This window comes from Myxocyprinus asiaticus, chromosome 3 (assembly GCF_019703515.2).
Source record: "Myxocyprinus asiaticus isolate MX2 ecotype Aquarium Trade chromosome 3, UBuf_Myxa_2, whole genome shotgun sequence".
NCBI lineage: Eukaryota > Metazoa > Chordata > Actinopteri > Cypriniformes > Catostomidae > Myxocyprinus > Myxocyprinus asiaticus.
In genome coordinates this window covers 43,574,506-43,590,855 of record NC_059346.1, presented here as the reverse complement: position 1 = coordinate 43,590,855, position 16,350 = coordinate 43,574,506, and the positions used below count along the sequence as shown (strand labels likewise).

At 36.5% G+C, this 16,350-nt stretch overlaps 1 protein-coding gene across 3 annotated transcripts; it reads right to left on the bottom strand.

Moving 5' to 3' along the window:
• Window positions 1-406: 406 nt before the first annotated feature.
• Window positions 407-15,911, bottom strand: fam81b (family with sequence similarity 81 member B). 3 transcript variants are annotated; one of them, XM_051662769.1, is made up of 9 exons: window positions 15,635-15,911; window positions 15,456-15,547; window positions 14,641-14,848; window positions 12,811-12,929; window positions 10,035-10,164; window positions 8,239-8,345; window positions 1,629-1,764; window positions 1,178-1,373; window positions 407-550 (listed from the first exon to the last, which is right to left on the bottom strand). In XM_051662769.1, exons 2-9 carry the CDS (start codon window positions 15,497-15,499, stop codon window positions 417-419), a joined length of 1,074 nt encoding a protein of 357 aa, XP_051518729.1. In that variant the 5' UTR covers window positions 15,500-15,547; window positions 15,635-15,911; the 3' UTR covers window positions 407-416. The 3 variants fall into 3 exon arrangements, with proteins under 3 accessions (XP_051518729.1, XP_051518738.1, XP_051518747.1); XM_051662778.1 differs by having other exon boundaries at window positions 15,456-15,537; XM_051662787.1 differs by having other exon boundaries at window positions 15,456-15,911.
• Window positions 15,912-16,350: the final 439 nt, after the last annotated feature.

Sequence of the window (16,350 nt, the reverse complement as noted above, 5' to 3'; positions counted from 1 at the left end):
AAACACAGTGGTCTTGTTGATTTATTTGAGTATTCATTACAATCAATATTTGGCCTGGGGATATGCAGACCAACAAAAAACATTTCATCTTTCTAATCTGTCATTATTGACCCTTCACGGTATCATTCTGTATCTAATCTTGGATTTTACGTAATTGCACAGTGATTGAAGTGCATTATCTGTGATTGTTCACTCACAATTTAATTTTAAAGTCTTGACACAGCAATGGAGATTTTTCTCAGAGATTGGCATTAAAGAAATTCAGGAAATGGCCTCACAGAGACCAGGTTAAATCCTTTTTCAATCTAGTAAACAAATGTAGAGCTTGTTTGATTGCATTGTCCATCTGTCCACATTCTGCCGAATCATACTTGGTATTCCAGCATATAGGAGGTCTCACGTAGCCCTCTCAGGTCTCAGAGTTTTTTCAGTCCCACAGCGTTTTTCTGGATCTGTCTGATATCTCTTTGCAGCTCTACCTTATCCAGCTTGGCTTTGGCGTCACCAATGTGTCTCAGAGATGCAATGGCATCATGAACTGCCTGGAACCCTGACAAACAGAATGGTAGAGATCACCTGTCTCAAACTTTAAGGGCCCAGCCTTTTAGAAGCACTGACTCTCTGGCAGGAAGTATGTGTTAGTTGACTCATCTATAATGCATCTGCCACCCTCAGTCTGCCCCTGGAGGTTTATTGAGGTTATAAGTTACAATGATTCATTTAGCTTTTGCTGGTTGTTTTGTATTGAATGCTTGGAAAACATTCAGTCAGTAACACTTTGAAATTGTGTGGTTGGAAAGAAATGTTATAAACTGATAAAGAAATTACAAAGCTACCAAACTAGAAGGCAGCCAGCAGGCTTGGTTTAAAAGTGTTTAGCACATCTATGTGTATAATAAAATCTGTTAAGTGATTCCAAAAGACTAGAAATTATATTTTAACTAACCAGCTCAAATGTTGGCTTGCAGTGATCCTTTATAGATGATCTGTAAGACCGTTCAGCACCAGTGGTGTGTAGGCACCAAACATGATGATGTATTTAATACTTAAGCTTGTATACAGGCTACATGTTGTGTACAAGACTATATATTGCCAGAGAATGATGTTCTACTCAGGTTTGAAAGCTTTATTTTTTATATTTGTTTATGTCATCCTCACATGAACATTTGAGACTCACCAGACTGGTACTCCCTTCTCATCTGCTCTAGCTCTTCTCTAAAGCTCTTCTCCAAAGTGCTGATCTTGCTGTTGACTTTGCTATCAGATCGCTTGACTTTGTCGGCTGATCGTTCCTTTCCCAACCGTGCCTCCATGTTCTCCAGATGACCAGAAAGAAGTACCATGTGCTCCTTTAGCTTCCCTTCCATCTCAACCTTAGCACATTTGAGCACATTTTACTAACAGTAAATATCACTTATTGTATTGATCATGGATGGTAATCAGTTTTTATGTTTTTTTTTCCGCTACCGTTTTTTGTTTGAGTTTATTGACATTTGGAATGGGGCCACTACTTCAGTGCTGAGAGAAAATCAGTAAACCACAAAAATAAAAGCCATGACATTCCACAGTGGCATAGCTCACTCATTATTTACTCAGAAATGCACACACACATATGGATGCTTGTTTACCACTGTGTCCTGCAATAGTGTGTGCAGCTGTTGGCTGTTCTCTGTGTGTGTTTGAACTGTGCATTTCAACTGCTCCTCTGCCCACTTCCTGAGTCTCACTGTCTCCTCCTCCATCTCCTTAAGACCACTTGAGGTCCTACATAAAAATGCATACAGACACTAGTATTGCATACTACTTTACATACAACTATTACATTAGTATAACATTGTAATAACTTGTTATAAAGGTATAATTACTGAGACTGAATTTGTAATGGAGTAGTTGACTTGAAATTTCAAGCAGTAACATCAGTGTCCTGCAGTGTGACATGCAATACACCCTCTAAAACAAATGTTATGTGGGCCATTTTTAATGACCATATATTAATAGACTGACTAATATGGGGTTAATATATTAGTAAAGGAGCATGTTTACATGCATGATCTTACACCGATTATGCTTAATAAGCCGACAACATTTGTGGTCATGTAAATGGCTCAAACTATTTTCCTTTATCAGAAAAAGGTCATAAATGGTAAAGCTGCACTACGTAACTTTGTGCTATCTGTGGTTGAAACTTAAAATTGCAAGCAATTTGCGGAAGAACACTTTTACATGAGTCGTGTTTTGGCACTGCTCTTACAGATGAATTTCATGATTTGAGCTCACCTGGACATCACCTGTGTGTGATCATGACTGGGAGATATTCTGAGCCAGAGTCATAACGTGCTATTTTCATGTTGATATTATGTTATACAGTTATTACTTGCTTTGATGAAGATAAAAAAACACTCCTATTTACATATTTTGAATTAATGAATTGTACACTTATAGCGCTTTTTTGAGACTACACTCAAAGAGCTTTTACATAGAGAACAGGGAACTCAATCACCACCTGTTACCATTATATTTTAATGATTATTCAAGTATTTTATCTACTATTAATGTTTGTATTGTACTACACTTTTCAATTAAAAAGGTGAAACTCGAGTTATGGCTGATATGAGTTCAACGGAAGACTTTATTAATATTATGTCATATTGTACAGTCTCAGCTGATAATGCAAGTGAACCGTAATACTACAATAGTACGTCTATGCAATGCACACAAAAACACTGTAAAATAAAAACATAAAACGAGGCTTGAATAATGATGGGGATAAAATATACTTTATTAAACATGAAAAAATATGCTTAAATATGCAATTTAACAATTACCAGAAGTCATAAATATTAGTAAACATGTCACAGTAACTTCCCCCGACAACGTAGATACATCATGATCAGTTAATACACGAGTAATGTTCGATTCACAAGCATGACAAGCAATATTAGCTTCAACAACCCTGTCAGACAACATATCCAAGCATTATAGCAGGTAAACAACTTCGCCAAACGGATAACAGATAAACATGCATCCAGATTGCTGCGATGCTGTTCTGAACTGTGTGAGTGTGACCGACTGAACTGAACTAAGTTTCTCCAGCCGGAACATGAGATAGCCAGTTCTTCTTTCCTGTGTTTACAGACATGACATAATGACGCAAGGATGTACGACATAAGCAACGATTTTGTGCCAAATCAAACCCGACAGCTCAAAATACAAATCAATTTTATAGGCTTACCATAGTGAATCGGGTAAGGTAAGGACATTGTTGTGAACACTGATTGTTTATGTACTCAGTCAATAATGGCAATTTGTTCATTTTTATCCTAAAATCTTATGTAGTGCAGCTTTAAGGAAAAAACTATCAGCATAGATCAAAATCAAAAGTAACAGTCAGTATCTGGTGTGGCCACCAGCTGCATTAAGTGCTGCAGTGCATCTCCTCCTCATGGACTGCACCAGATTTGCCAGTTCTTGCTGTGAGATGTTACCCCACTCTTCCACCAAGACACAAGTTCCCGGACATTTCTGGGGGGAATGGCCCTAGCCCTCACCCTCTGATCCAACAGGTCCCAGATGTGCTCAATAGGATTGAGATCCGGGTTCTTCGCTGGCTACAGCAGAACACAGACATTCCTATCTTGCAGGAAATCATGCACAGAATGAGCAGTATGGCTGGTGGCATTGTCATGCTGGAGGGTCATATCAGGATGAGCCTGCAGGAAGGGGACCACATGAGGGAGGAGGATGTCTTCCCTATAACGCACAGCATTGAGATTGCCTGCAATGACAACAAGCTCAGTCCGATGATGCTGTGACACACCGCCCCAGACCATGACGGACCCTCCACCTCTAAATCGATCCCGCTCCAGAGTACAGGCCTCGGTGTAACGTTCATTCCTTCGATGATAAACGTGAGTCCGACCATCACCCCTGGTGAGACAAAACCGCAACTCATCAGTGAAGAGCACTTTTTGCCAGTCCTGTCTGTTCCAGCGAAGGTGGATTTGTGCCCATAGGTGACCTTGTTGCCGGTGATGTCTGGTAAGGACCTGCCTAACAACGGCCTACAAGCCCTCAGTCCAGCCTCTCTCAGCCTATTGCAGACAGTCTGAGCACTGATGGAGGGATTGTGCATTCCTGGTGTAACTCAGGCAGTTGTTGTTGCCATCCTGTACCTGTCCCGCAGGTGTGATATTCGGATGTACCGATCCTGTGCAGGTGTTGTTACACATGGTCTGCCACTGCGAAGACAATCAGCTGTCCTTCCTGTCTCCCTGTAGCGCTGTCTTAGGTGCCTCACAGTACGGACATTGCAATTTATTGCCCTGGCCACATCTGCTGTCCTCATTCCTCCATGCAGCATGCCTAAGGCATGTTCACACAGATGAGCAGGGACCCTGGGCATTTTCTGTTGGTGTTTTTCAGAGTCAGTAGAAAGGTCTCTTCAGTGTCCTAAGTTTTTATAACTGTGACCTTAATTGCCTACCGTCTGTAAGCTGTTAGTGTCTTAACGACCGTTCCACAGGTGCACATTCATTAATTGTTTATGGTTCATTGAACAAGCATGGAAAACTTTGTTTAAACCCTTTACAATAAAGATCTGTAAAGTTATTTGGATTTTTACAAAATTATCTGTAAAATACAGTGTCCAGAAAAAGGGACGTTTCTTTTTTGCTGAGTATATATATATATATATATATATATATATATATATATATATATATGTGCGGGGTTGGGAGGGTTACTTTTGAAATGTATTCCACTACAGATTACAGAATACATGCTGTAAAATGTAATTTGTAACATATTCTGTTAGATTACTTAAACTCAGTAACGTAATCTAAATACTTTGGATTACTTCAGCACTGGTAGATTTTTTTCACATGTTTTGTCTATAAAAAAAAATCTGCCAGTACAGTAAGACAAAATACAGGTTAAAAATACATTCTCTGAAAAAGGCCTAAAAATCTTATGTATTGTTGCTTCTTAAACAAGACAAATCAAATTGTTTTAAGAATTTTTTGATATTTTTTACAGGAAAACAATACAAAAATTCTCATCAAGAATGAGATTTTTGCCCTAATATCAAAGGTCTTGCCCTAATATCAAAGGTCATTTTTTTTTTTTTTATCTAACTTGGATTTTCTTGATAAAACAATATGATCATGCCAGCATGTAAAATGGCTAAAAATAGCATTTTAGCTTAGCTTAATCTCGTGCGAACCCACGTCCACATGCGTGGACGTTGTATTTTGGCTTCGCTATACGCAATGCATAATTTAATTTAAACCTGATCTCAGTTCAGGAGACTCTGGGCTGTTAGTACAGGGTTAAACTTTCGACGTACAGAGTCATGTGACAAAACAACATGGTGTCAATCACAGCAGAGTTTGTGTTTGTTTGAAATGGCAAAAAAATTACTTCTGGTAAGAAACCTAAATAAGTTTTTACATTGAACCTGTTTGAGTCAAAAGATTAGAGTCTCTAGTTTCATCCAATAATTTATCGCGAATCGGCACGCTGTTTAACACAATGACCACATTCCTGGACTGTATGCTCAGTTAAAATATGTTTTATTTACTGTGCATTATCACATTGAGAATCAATGGATGCATCCAAAAACTGGAAAATGCAGCTTTCAGAGGCTTTATATGGAGTTAGGATGAAAATAAGGTGCATTTCAAACCGTTCTGAGGCCATTGCAGACAGAGAGCACACTGGAGGTTAAGTAATTCACTAAATAGGGAGCAAGGGAGCATTCTATTGCTCTCTATGCAGCTAAGTGCATTAACTCCTAAAATCAGACCAAATATTCAGTTTCAGAAATATTTGTGCTAATTTCTGATGTAATGTCTGTAATGTCTCAAAAACCTGAATAAATACCTGGAAACATAATTAACAATTTTATTTAAAAAAATTTGACATTCTATAGCTTGTTATTATTTAACTTAGTCCCACTGTTCACATATGTGGGTGTACATTTTTAGGAAAACTACTAGGTCTAAAAAAAAGTTTTTTTTTTTTTTTTTTGCATGTTTCTTAGGAGCTACTAGTTACAAATCAAAAAAGGAATGGAAAATGCACACGGCAGTCATGCAGGGGTCTCGGGAGGTTAAAGCTAAATTTAATAAGCTAAATTTACACAAGGTTTATTTCTATTTCTGCTGCTCCAAACCTACTTCAAACGTACTTCTCTGTCTGCTCGTATGAATGTAACACATCATAAGAAAGTGTTTCACCGCTCTTTAAATGCTCCTCGGATCGCATTGTTTATATGGGCGTTTTCCAACTGAATAGACTAAATATTAATCAGAACAAATGACAATAAAATGCAAAGTAATCTCTTCAGTAATCAAAATACTTTTTGAATGTAACTGTATTCTAATTACAAATGATTTAAATTGTAACTGTAGTGGAATACAGTTACTAATATTTTGTATTTTAAATACATAATCCTGTTACATGTATTCCGTTACTCCCCAACCCTGTATATATATATATATATATATATATATATATATATATATATATATATATATATATATATATATATATATATATATATATTAGTATGATTAAAGCGTTGTAGTTTCTGGCTGCTTTTTTTTATGTGTGTGTTTTTCTTTTGTCCATATGGTGCTCTTCATGTGACTCAGTGAAAGCTCACCACTATTACATAACACTGGAAGCATTGCCAGCCAATTGCTTTGATTTTGTTACCCTATGAAAATATGTTTTTCCACTGGGATAATGGACAAGGCTCTATTTCAGCACACAAAAACTGCTATCTGTGCTCCACATTGCATAGTTAGGAGCTAATATTGTCATAGAGAGCAGTCACCTTGTTCATGCCATGATGGCTCATGTGGCTGCATATACTGTAGACTGGCAATTGCACTATTTGGAGCCATATCTGGTGAGTCACTGAGATCCCCTGGGAGCTGTTTGGTGCCAAAACACCAGGTCCTTCACAAGTTTCCCATTTACATCAATCTCAACTGAACAAATCCTCATGACAGCAGATTCGATTGAGTTGGCCTTTGGGAAAGCATTGTAATATCAGATGTCAGGTCTGTCAAGTCTTCACAAGACTTTATTATTATTATTTTTTTACAACATGTCAGCCTAATGCTTCTTTTTTAAATATAATGGTGGTGCTACAGCAGCCCAAACCATATTGTACTCTGTATGTCACAGTGTAATAGGGTGTTGTGGGTGGTTGCTGAAGATTTTGATTGAAGAAAGTGTTTTTTAGCGTTACCATGTGTTTAGCACCAGAGCGTATTTAGCAGAGATGGGCCACTTCTGTTAAATTGAATGGGAGAAATTGGAACACCTAACGGTCAACGGATGTAGAAAGAAAGTCCTGCCTTACAGGTATAAGAGCCAATCACCTTTTAGATACAGACATCGCCTGTCAATCAACTCAAGAATGCGCATTAGCTATACAAGCCAGGAAAAGTGCATGTTTTTAGCGTAATCTGAGGTAAAGAAGGACATTTTATGATTCTAGTGTTGTCAGATTTGACTGTTGATTTGAAATTTGTTCATTGATTGTAATCTTGACCAACAGTTTTGAAGATTTTGGTCTTTCCCCATTCAAGTAAATATGAGCTACATTTTCATGACTGGAAATAGCTTCCCGGAAGCGTTCCAAAGATGGCCGACAGTGGACTGACTTGCTAGAAAGGCTTTGTTAGTATTTTGTTTGTTTGGATGCTACGTGATTGTTAGGGTGTTCTGGTTGGCTGCTGGCTTACTGGGTCAAGTGAAAAGACTCCCACCCCCAAGTGTCAAGCTGGTCTTCTTTGAGGTTCTTTTATTCAATTTAATCTATATCTATGATATTCTGGACCAAGTTTCAAGAAACCTCTTACATTAAGAAAACCCTTAGTAATAAGAAAGGGTAATGTCACTAAGGTTTTTTACAAGGCTGCTGGTCCCTAAATATGGCGTGGGTTCTTCCTTCAATGTAAATGTATGGGATTTTTTCCCTTTTCAAATCTCTAACTTGAAATATGAACAAAAGTAATAGTGATGCTTTCTTAAGTTTTGAAATAGGTACGTACATAATCAGTAATGTTCCCGATGCAAGTCTATATGATTTATTTTATAATTATTTATATTTTATCACAAACTCTTTATATAAGCTAATTGTATACTCAACTGTCTCAGTTGATTTTTGCCCAAATTTTTGCTCTTTCAATATTCAATATTTTTAGTATTGGGAAACCCTCTTACTTTACTTCCAGTCTTTGCATTTCCTTCTGTAAGAGTCCAGTGGCATTCCTCTGAGAGATCAACTTCTCTGAAAGTGAGGTATCTAGTTTTCCTATTTCCCGAAACAGCTGAGAAAATAAATAAATAACAAAAATAAACTCAACAAAGCTCACCATCACATCTACTTCACTTAGTTTTCATTTTTTTTCTATATGTCTAAACACTACCACACTATGCTGGCTAAATACCCTGGCTAAAAACCATATATACAATAACACATAATATTCTTCCTTATTGCAAATCATGTGTATTGGTATGTTTTGTCATCAGTGTGCACGGCGAGCAGAGCTAGTGTTCCCATGTGCATTTGACACAGGCGCTAGTCCCCTTTCATTTTCAATTACTTTTATGTTGGCGGGTGACCAATCCTCAGAGCTAATGTACTGCAATCACTGTGATTTACTGTTAAGGTGGCGTGCCGTGCCATGCAGGGACTCCAGTTTATTTGGATAACAATGCTGCAATTTCCCCAGTGGAAGAGAGATGTGTGCTACGGCTGATGCTATATACTGTGTGTATATATATATATATATATATATATATATATATATATATATATACTTCAAAGAATACCATGGCATTACCATGGTAAATGTAAAAAAATATATAATATATATAATTTCTCCATGGTAAATGTCCAAAAACAAAAACGTATTTGTTTTTTTTAATGAGCATGGCTATATTTGTCTTCTTCTACTAGGCGTAAGCAAAAACATTTTGTGACCAAGACAGTATGTATATATATATATATATATATATATATATATATATATATATATATATATATATATATATATATATATATACACAAGGCAAGTGAATGGTGCCAAATTTTTGTAGCTCCAAAAAGCACATATAGCCATCATAAAAGTAATACATGACTCCAATGGATTAATTAATGTCTTCTGAAGTGAAACGCTAGGTGTGTATAAGGAATAGATCCATATTTAAAACTTTGTTTTTCTAAAATTCACGAGGGTCAAGGTCACGCAGACTCTCGTGTGACATAAGCGCGTTGGCAAGATCATGTGTGAACTGATGTGTGAAATACGAAAAAATATGGAAGCACAGTGTTGTTTACAACAGAGGAGCATAGATATTCATACAAAGATTCCTCATTTGGCTGGTTTGCATACGTCAACTGCGGCGCCATCTTGGAACGGTCAACAAGGAAAGCAGTTTGAATCGGTTTTAATGCAAGTGAATGGAGGAGATGCCTCAGACTGAGCTCCTTGCTCAGACCGCTGTATAAACTGCTTTTGTGTGAAAACAGTATTGTGGTCCATAGGAACAGCTGCTAATAATGTATCTACCTATGAATATCTATGCTGAGGAGGCTTACGTGCTTATGTCATGCGAGAGGCAGTTTGAACTCCACCATCATCAATGAGCTGGTCGGAAGCGAACATTTTTATTTAAAAGAAGTTTGAAATATTGATCTATTTCTTAAACCTAGCATTTAGCTTTAGAAGACATTAATTAATCCACTGGAGTCGTATGGATGACTTTTATGATGGCTATATGTGCTTTTTGGAGATTCAAAAATTTGGCATCCATTCACTTGCATTGTATGGACCCACAGAGCTGAAATATTCTTCGAAAAATCTTAGTTTGTGTTCTGCAGAAGAAAGAAAGTCATACACATCTGGGATGGCATGAGGGTGAGTAAATGACGAGAGAATTCTCATTTTTGGCACAACTATTCCTTTAAGTATGAACTATCACACACTTTCAGTGGTCAGCTCACTATGCCTCACCTTGAGCTCCATGTCTCTCAGCTTCAGTTCCAGCCCAGAACGCAACTCACTCACTTCTTTTTGGAGTTTCAGGATGTCCCATCCACCAGCACCAACATCAGCTGACAGTTTTGAAATACTAGCATCACACCTAAGACACGAAGTAATTTAACGAATGAACTTATGTAAGTCAATTACTATTACTATGCATTTAATCTATTCTCAAATGTTGGTTTGGTTTATATAGCAGAAGATGGCAAAAGATGTCCAGTCTGGCCAAAGATTAAAGGCAAATCTAGACATAACACGTCATAAATCTTATCTGTGCTCTAAAGAAAAAAATATTTTAGATCTCTCTCATTCCAGATGGGTTAATGAGTACATTTACTGTTAATGTGTGAAGGGGGGTGGGTGGATATGGTCTTATGGTCAGAGAAGAGTCATAGGTCATGCAGCCAGCAAACAGCTCAGTCAGTTCATGTTGTCATGCTCAGCCTACTGTGTCTTTGCCTGTAAGGCACTGTTGACACTGCTCTCTCTGTCTATTTTCAGATTCATTTAGATATAAATATTGTGCTTTTTTGAATATACAAATGTCATGAAGACATTCAAGTTCACTAAGCTGCTTGTTTGGAAATACACAATCTCAAACACATGAATGAACATCTCATTTTCAACGTCAATGTTATAAAATCTCATTGACGTTATCGGGCACTTGTCACAATAATTCGTAAATCACTCTAATAGTACAGTCAGTGTAATCGTATACTTTCAGTTTCAAATCAAGGCATGCTGGGATGTGTAATACACTCAAACCATATTGTACTCTATATGTCACAATGTAATAGGGTGTTGTGGGTGGTTGCTGAAGAATTTGATTGAAGAAAGTGTTTTTAGCGTTACCATGTGATTAGCACCAGAGCGTATTTAGCAGAGATGGGCCACTTCTGTTAAATTGAATGGGAGAAATTGGAACATCTAACGGTCAACGGATGTAGAAAGAAAGTCCTGCCTTACAGGTATAAGAGCCAATCACCTTTTAGATACAGACATCGCCTGTCAATCAACTCAAGAACGCGCATTAGCTATACAAGCCAGGAAAAGTGCATGTTTTAGCGTAATCTGAGGTAAAGGACAATTTATGATTCTAGTGTTGTCAGATTTGACTTGATTTGAAATCTGTTCATTGAGTTCATGTTGTCATGCTCAGCCTACTGTGTTTTTGCCTGTAAGGCACTGTTGACTGCTCTCTCTGTCTATTTTCAGATTCATTTAGATATAAATATTGTGCTTTTTTGAATATACAAATATCATGAAGACGTTCAAGTTCACTAAGCTGCTTGTTTGGAAATACATAATCTCAAACACATGAATGAACATCTCATTTTCAACGTCATTGTTATAAAATCTCATTGACGTTATCGGGCATTTGTCACAATAATTTGTAAATCACTCTAATAGTACAGTCAGTGTAATCGTATACTTTCAGTTTCAAATCAAGGCATGCTGAGATGTGTAACACACATTTCCAAAAATAGAGCATTTATCTTAATTTGCGCTAGCTGTGTGGGACAGAGGGCATGTGAGAGTGTATGTACACAATGTCATAACCAGTCTATATTCTAAACACAGGACTGAATTTAAATGAGTTTCAAATTACCTTAAAGGGATAGTTCACCCAAAAATATTATTCTCTCATCATTTACTCACCCTCATGCCATACCAGATGTGTATGACTTTCTTTTTCAAAACACAAACGAAGAATATCTCAGCTCTGTAGGTCCATACAATGCAAGTGAATGGTGACCAGAACTTTAAGCTCAAAAAAGCATATAAAGGCAGTATAAAAGTAATCCATATAATTCCAGTGGTTAAATCTATGTCTTCTGAAGCAGTGTGATAGGTGTGGGTGAAAGGTCTTATTTTACTGTAAATCTCCTCTTTCACTTTCATATTCTGAAAGTGAAAGTTCAAATTTAAAGTAAAAAAGGATTTAAATATTGATCTGTTTCTCCCCCAAAATGATTGCATCGCTTCAGAAGACATATATTAAAAGACTGGAGTCACATTGATTACTTTTATGCTGCCTTTATATGATTTTTGGAACTACAGATGTCTGGCCACCATTCACTTGCATTGTATGGATCTTCAGGACTGAGATATTCTTCTAAAAATCTTTGCATGTGTTCTGCAGAATAAAGAAAGTCACACATCTGGGATGGGATGAATGTGAGTAGATGATGAGAGAATTTTCATTTGTGTGTGAACTATTCCTTTAAAAACCTTAATCTAAGGACTTGAAATTAATTGTACAGACTGATATAAATTTTGTCTATGTAAAAATTTATTTACAAAAGCTTTTGATTTTAATAATAAAAAAAATAAAAAAATTTACTGCATAATGAAGAAAAAGCAGCCAACAAGTAGCCATTATACATGGAAACTCCATCAATACTGTATTCCCAGTGTTGAAAATGATCCCAGGTTGATACCTCTTAGATAGTTTTGAATTAACAATTTTGGTCAATATTCCCATACCGATATTTGACAAATAGTATTTGTGTAATTTCATAGTTTTGGTGCCTTTAATGTTATTCTTAAATGTGGAAAATATTAATAATAAAGAATTAGTAGATGTGGTAGTGTTTTGTGCATGCATTTGCAGTGTTGGGTAGATAACAATTTAAAGGTGCACAGAGTAACTTTTGTCTTTGTGTCATCTTGGATTTACACTGACACCTTGTAATTTCACTATGAATGTAATATGTGGAGTATGCATAATTTTGTATACTACGACCTTGCCACTCTCCCTCTGAGATCCCCAATACCAGTCATGTTTTTGTGATCCAAGCTCTTCACTGCAAATGTCGTCCCTGCAGTAAGGTGGTCTCTCTCAATAATCTGTGTTTCCAGAACCTGGGAAGACAGTAGATTGTTCTTGCCTAGTGGTCATGGAACAGCATGATTGCTCATATCAGCAGGTCAGTCACAGCTATCACAATTTGACAGACTTCAGTAATTTCCTTTTATAATGCTGAAGTGATTATTTAAATTGCCGTTAGCTTCTGTGTGGTGAATGTACCTAGAGTGCAACCAAATTTTTGTCATTTTAGATGGACAGATTGACATGGTTTAGCAAAAGCTATTACTAGATTCCTAATTTTTTAATTAACAAGCCAACGTTTTTATGTCATCACTATGCAGAGACTGAAAAGCCTCATTCTGTCTGCAGTGACTACTGGGCTTTGATTTATTTGATTCATACATTTTTTATGCATGTTCTGCATAATGTATCCAATCAGTAAAATGGTTCTGTTGGCATCTTCCCAAAAAATGTCCCTTGCTCATTTTTTATTTTATTTATTTTTTTTACATTTTTAGCTTTTATGCTAAGACATAAGCATAAAGATTTGAGATGCTTTGATTGCAGCCGTAATTGATGTAACTGTATCATTGTAATGAGATTAGACTTATCTGAGAGGTATAGAGAGAAACAATTAAAGGTATAGTTCACCCAAAAATTTAAATTCTCCCATCATTTACTCACCCTCATGCCATCCCAAATGGGTGTGGTTGAGAAACTGATCTAAATAGTTTAAATGGGTCCGAAAAATCTGCAAGGCCAAGGAAAATTTAAATCCTTTTTTACTGTAAATTCTCCTCCCTGCCCAGTAGGTGATGATATGCACAAATAATTTGAAGCGCCAAAAACAAAAGAAGAAAGAGAAAGTGGAGATTTATAGTAAAAAAGGATTTAAATATTGATCTGATTCTCACCCACACCTATCATATCACTTCTGAAGACATGGATTTAACCACTGGAGTCTTATGGATTACTTGTATGTGGCCTTTATTTTTTGTTTGGACCTGCAAAGTTCTGGCCAACATTTATTTGCATTTTATGTACCTAAAGTGCTGAGATATTTTTCTAAAACTCTTTTTTGTGTTCAGTAGAAGACAGAAAGTCATACACATCTGGGATGGCATGAGGGTGAGTAAATAATGAGAATTTTCATTTTTGGGTGAACTATCCCTTTAACACCTTTACCACAGCAGAAACAATCAATCCCTGTGGTAATTTATATTTCACAAGAAATTTGAAATGAGCTTGCTAAAATAATGTATATTAGGATGGGTTTAACAAATGGGAATTGAGCTTTATTGAATGACTCTCTGGGATACTTGATCACATTCTGCGGTCAAATGTTTTTGTTGTCATTGTCCCTAGCAAACATTCTCTACACTATACTGGTTTAATGTTTCTTGTATCACTCCACAGTCTCTTTCTCACATAATAAAATAATCGCAACTCAAATCAAAATGTAATTTCCATTTATTTAATTTAGTAAGTATCTAGGTAATTATAAGAAAAATATACTGTCAGATCATAAAATAAACCACATAGGACAATACAAAACCCCTCTGCTTTGCATCAGGGTTGTTTTTTTTCTAAAATTGACTGACTGTGCATTATCTTTTACTCACTACTAACTTATCCTTTACCTACTCATTCCTGTTTTATGGCCACTGTATTTATGGTAATGATGAGTAAGACTCAACAGTAGTACTTGATCTGGTTATTAAGTGAGATTTTCATTAATGTCGGCTTTTATCTTTGCTTTTGCACCTGGATGTTCTTGCTGAGCTGTCTGACAATGTGAGTTATGGTCTGAATGTGGCTCTCCAGTAGTTTTCTAGCAGATGACTCCATCAGGACTGAACCTTGAGCAGCACGCAGACCGGTCACCACATCATCCTTGATCTTAAAGGCCTGTTCCAGTAGAGTGCTTAGAGTGCGATCTTGATTGGACATTCGACTCTCCAGATATCCTGATCTACACAACAAAACCAAACAAAACAATGTGTACTAAAAGTGTCATTTTGCCTGCTTTAGGTCTTTAAACATTAAATCAAAGCAATTTGGCAGTGAAAATATTGATTTTCAAATGCACAAGCCAAATGCTTTTGAACAAAGTAACTCTTTATCAAAAGGAATCCCTGTAAAACATAAACCTCTTTTAAAGCCCTTTAAAGAGCCCTTTAAAAGTAATGAACTTATTGATGTTGTAAAAAATTCTTACTACGATTTGTAATCAGACTCTGAAAATACTTTGTAAAAGAACCTATTAAACCTACTGTGAAAACTGTTCAGTATAACAGATCCAAATGTTCTTTGAACCTAGAAGAACATAGTGGCATCCTCATCGCTGTTTCTTCTACATTGCATTAAATGTTGTAAACATGAGTCAAGGGCTCCAGCAAACAACACCAACTATTGATTAGCTGCCTCCAAGTCCTGTTTCATCCTGATGATCTCATGAATTAAGTATTCATCTAATAGAGGTGAATCCCATTGACTGAGCCTTTTTGTTTTTCAGCTAAAGTTAGACAACTTGCCAAGTTGCCTCTTTGGTGTTCTAAATTCCCTGTGTATAGACTTACTTTTCATGAGATGGGTAAGGCTGCAAAGCTGTCTCATGCGACATGCCTCCTTTTTCTTACAGGATCTAAGGATCTCTGTGAACTGCAATAGACTACAATGGACTTTATTTTTGAGACACTTCAATTATAAGCTTTATGATTTATAATGATTTTGTTTCAAAGTAAATCTGCAGACTTACGTGTCAGTTGTTTCCCTGTAGTCTGATTTACTTTTCTGCAGTCTGTTTGTTTAGATTGATCTCTTAGCTACCACGACACACAGTCTGAGAGGGGTGTGTATATTTGCACTTGACTACAAGAAAGTGCTGATTGTAATTTGCAATTCTTATACTTCAACTTATTGATGTTCTTCCAAGTGCTTTTACATGTGACATGAGTAAAGGTATAATACATGGGTATTAAAATTAATTAGTTGCCTTGCTGCTCTGCAAAGGATGACAGCATTGCTTGGACGATTTGATCACTAGGCTGAATGGCTAAAAGCAGCTTTAGTATGCTAATTTAGAAAGAAGCATAATTAAGTGTTGAAAAATCTCAGACTTCTAATACCCTCATGGGCTTTGACGAGAGTACCATTACTGTTTTCCCTTCTGAGAATTGTAACACTTCTATTATGCAATAGCAAATGTATACTCAATATTTTTGTTTTAACCCTAAGTGGCAATGGTCTCTTTAGGGAAATTAAACTAACTTCCTGTACAGCTGTAATGTGCTGTGTGTAAAATCAAGTTATATTTACTTTAAATATCACAGTGATGTTCTGTACCAATTAGAACCTTACATGAATTGTTAAAACCTTTAGAGATATGATTAAATAATATTTAAAATTCTACGGTCTTGAAAAGGACACATGCGTGGTGTTTTTGTGGGTGGGATTGTCTTGGCTTTGCCTTCA

Excerpts from the sequence above, each read along its gene's own strand:
- fam81b (XM_051662787.1), bottom strand. The coding sequence starts at position 15,499 with ATGTCGCATGAGACAGCTTTGCAGCCTTACCCATCTCATGAAAA. Across the intron at positions 8,346-10,034 it reads TGAGAGACATGGAGCTCAAG|CTGTTTCGGGAAATAGGAAA; the intron begins GTGAGGCATAGT and ends TTATTTTCTCAG. Across the intron at positions 1,374-1,628 it reads CACTATTGCAGGACACAGTG|GTTGAGATGGAAGGGAAGCT; the intron begins GTAAACAAGCAT and ends AAATGTGCTAAG.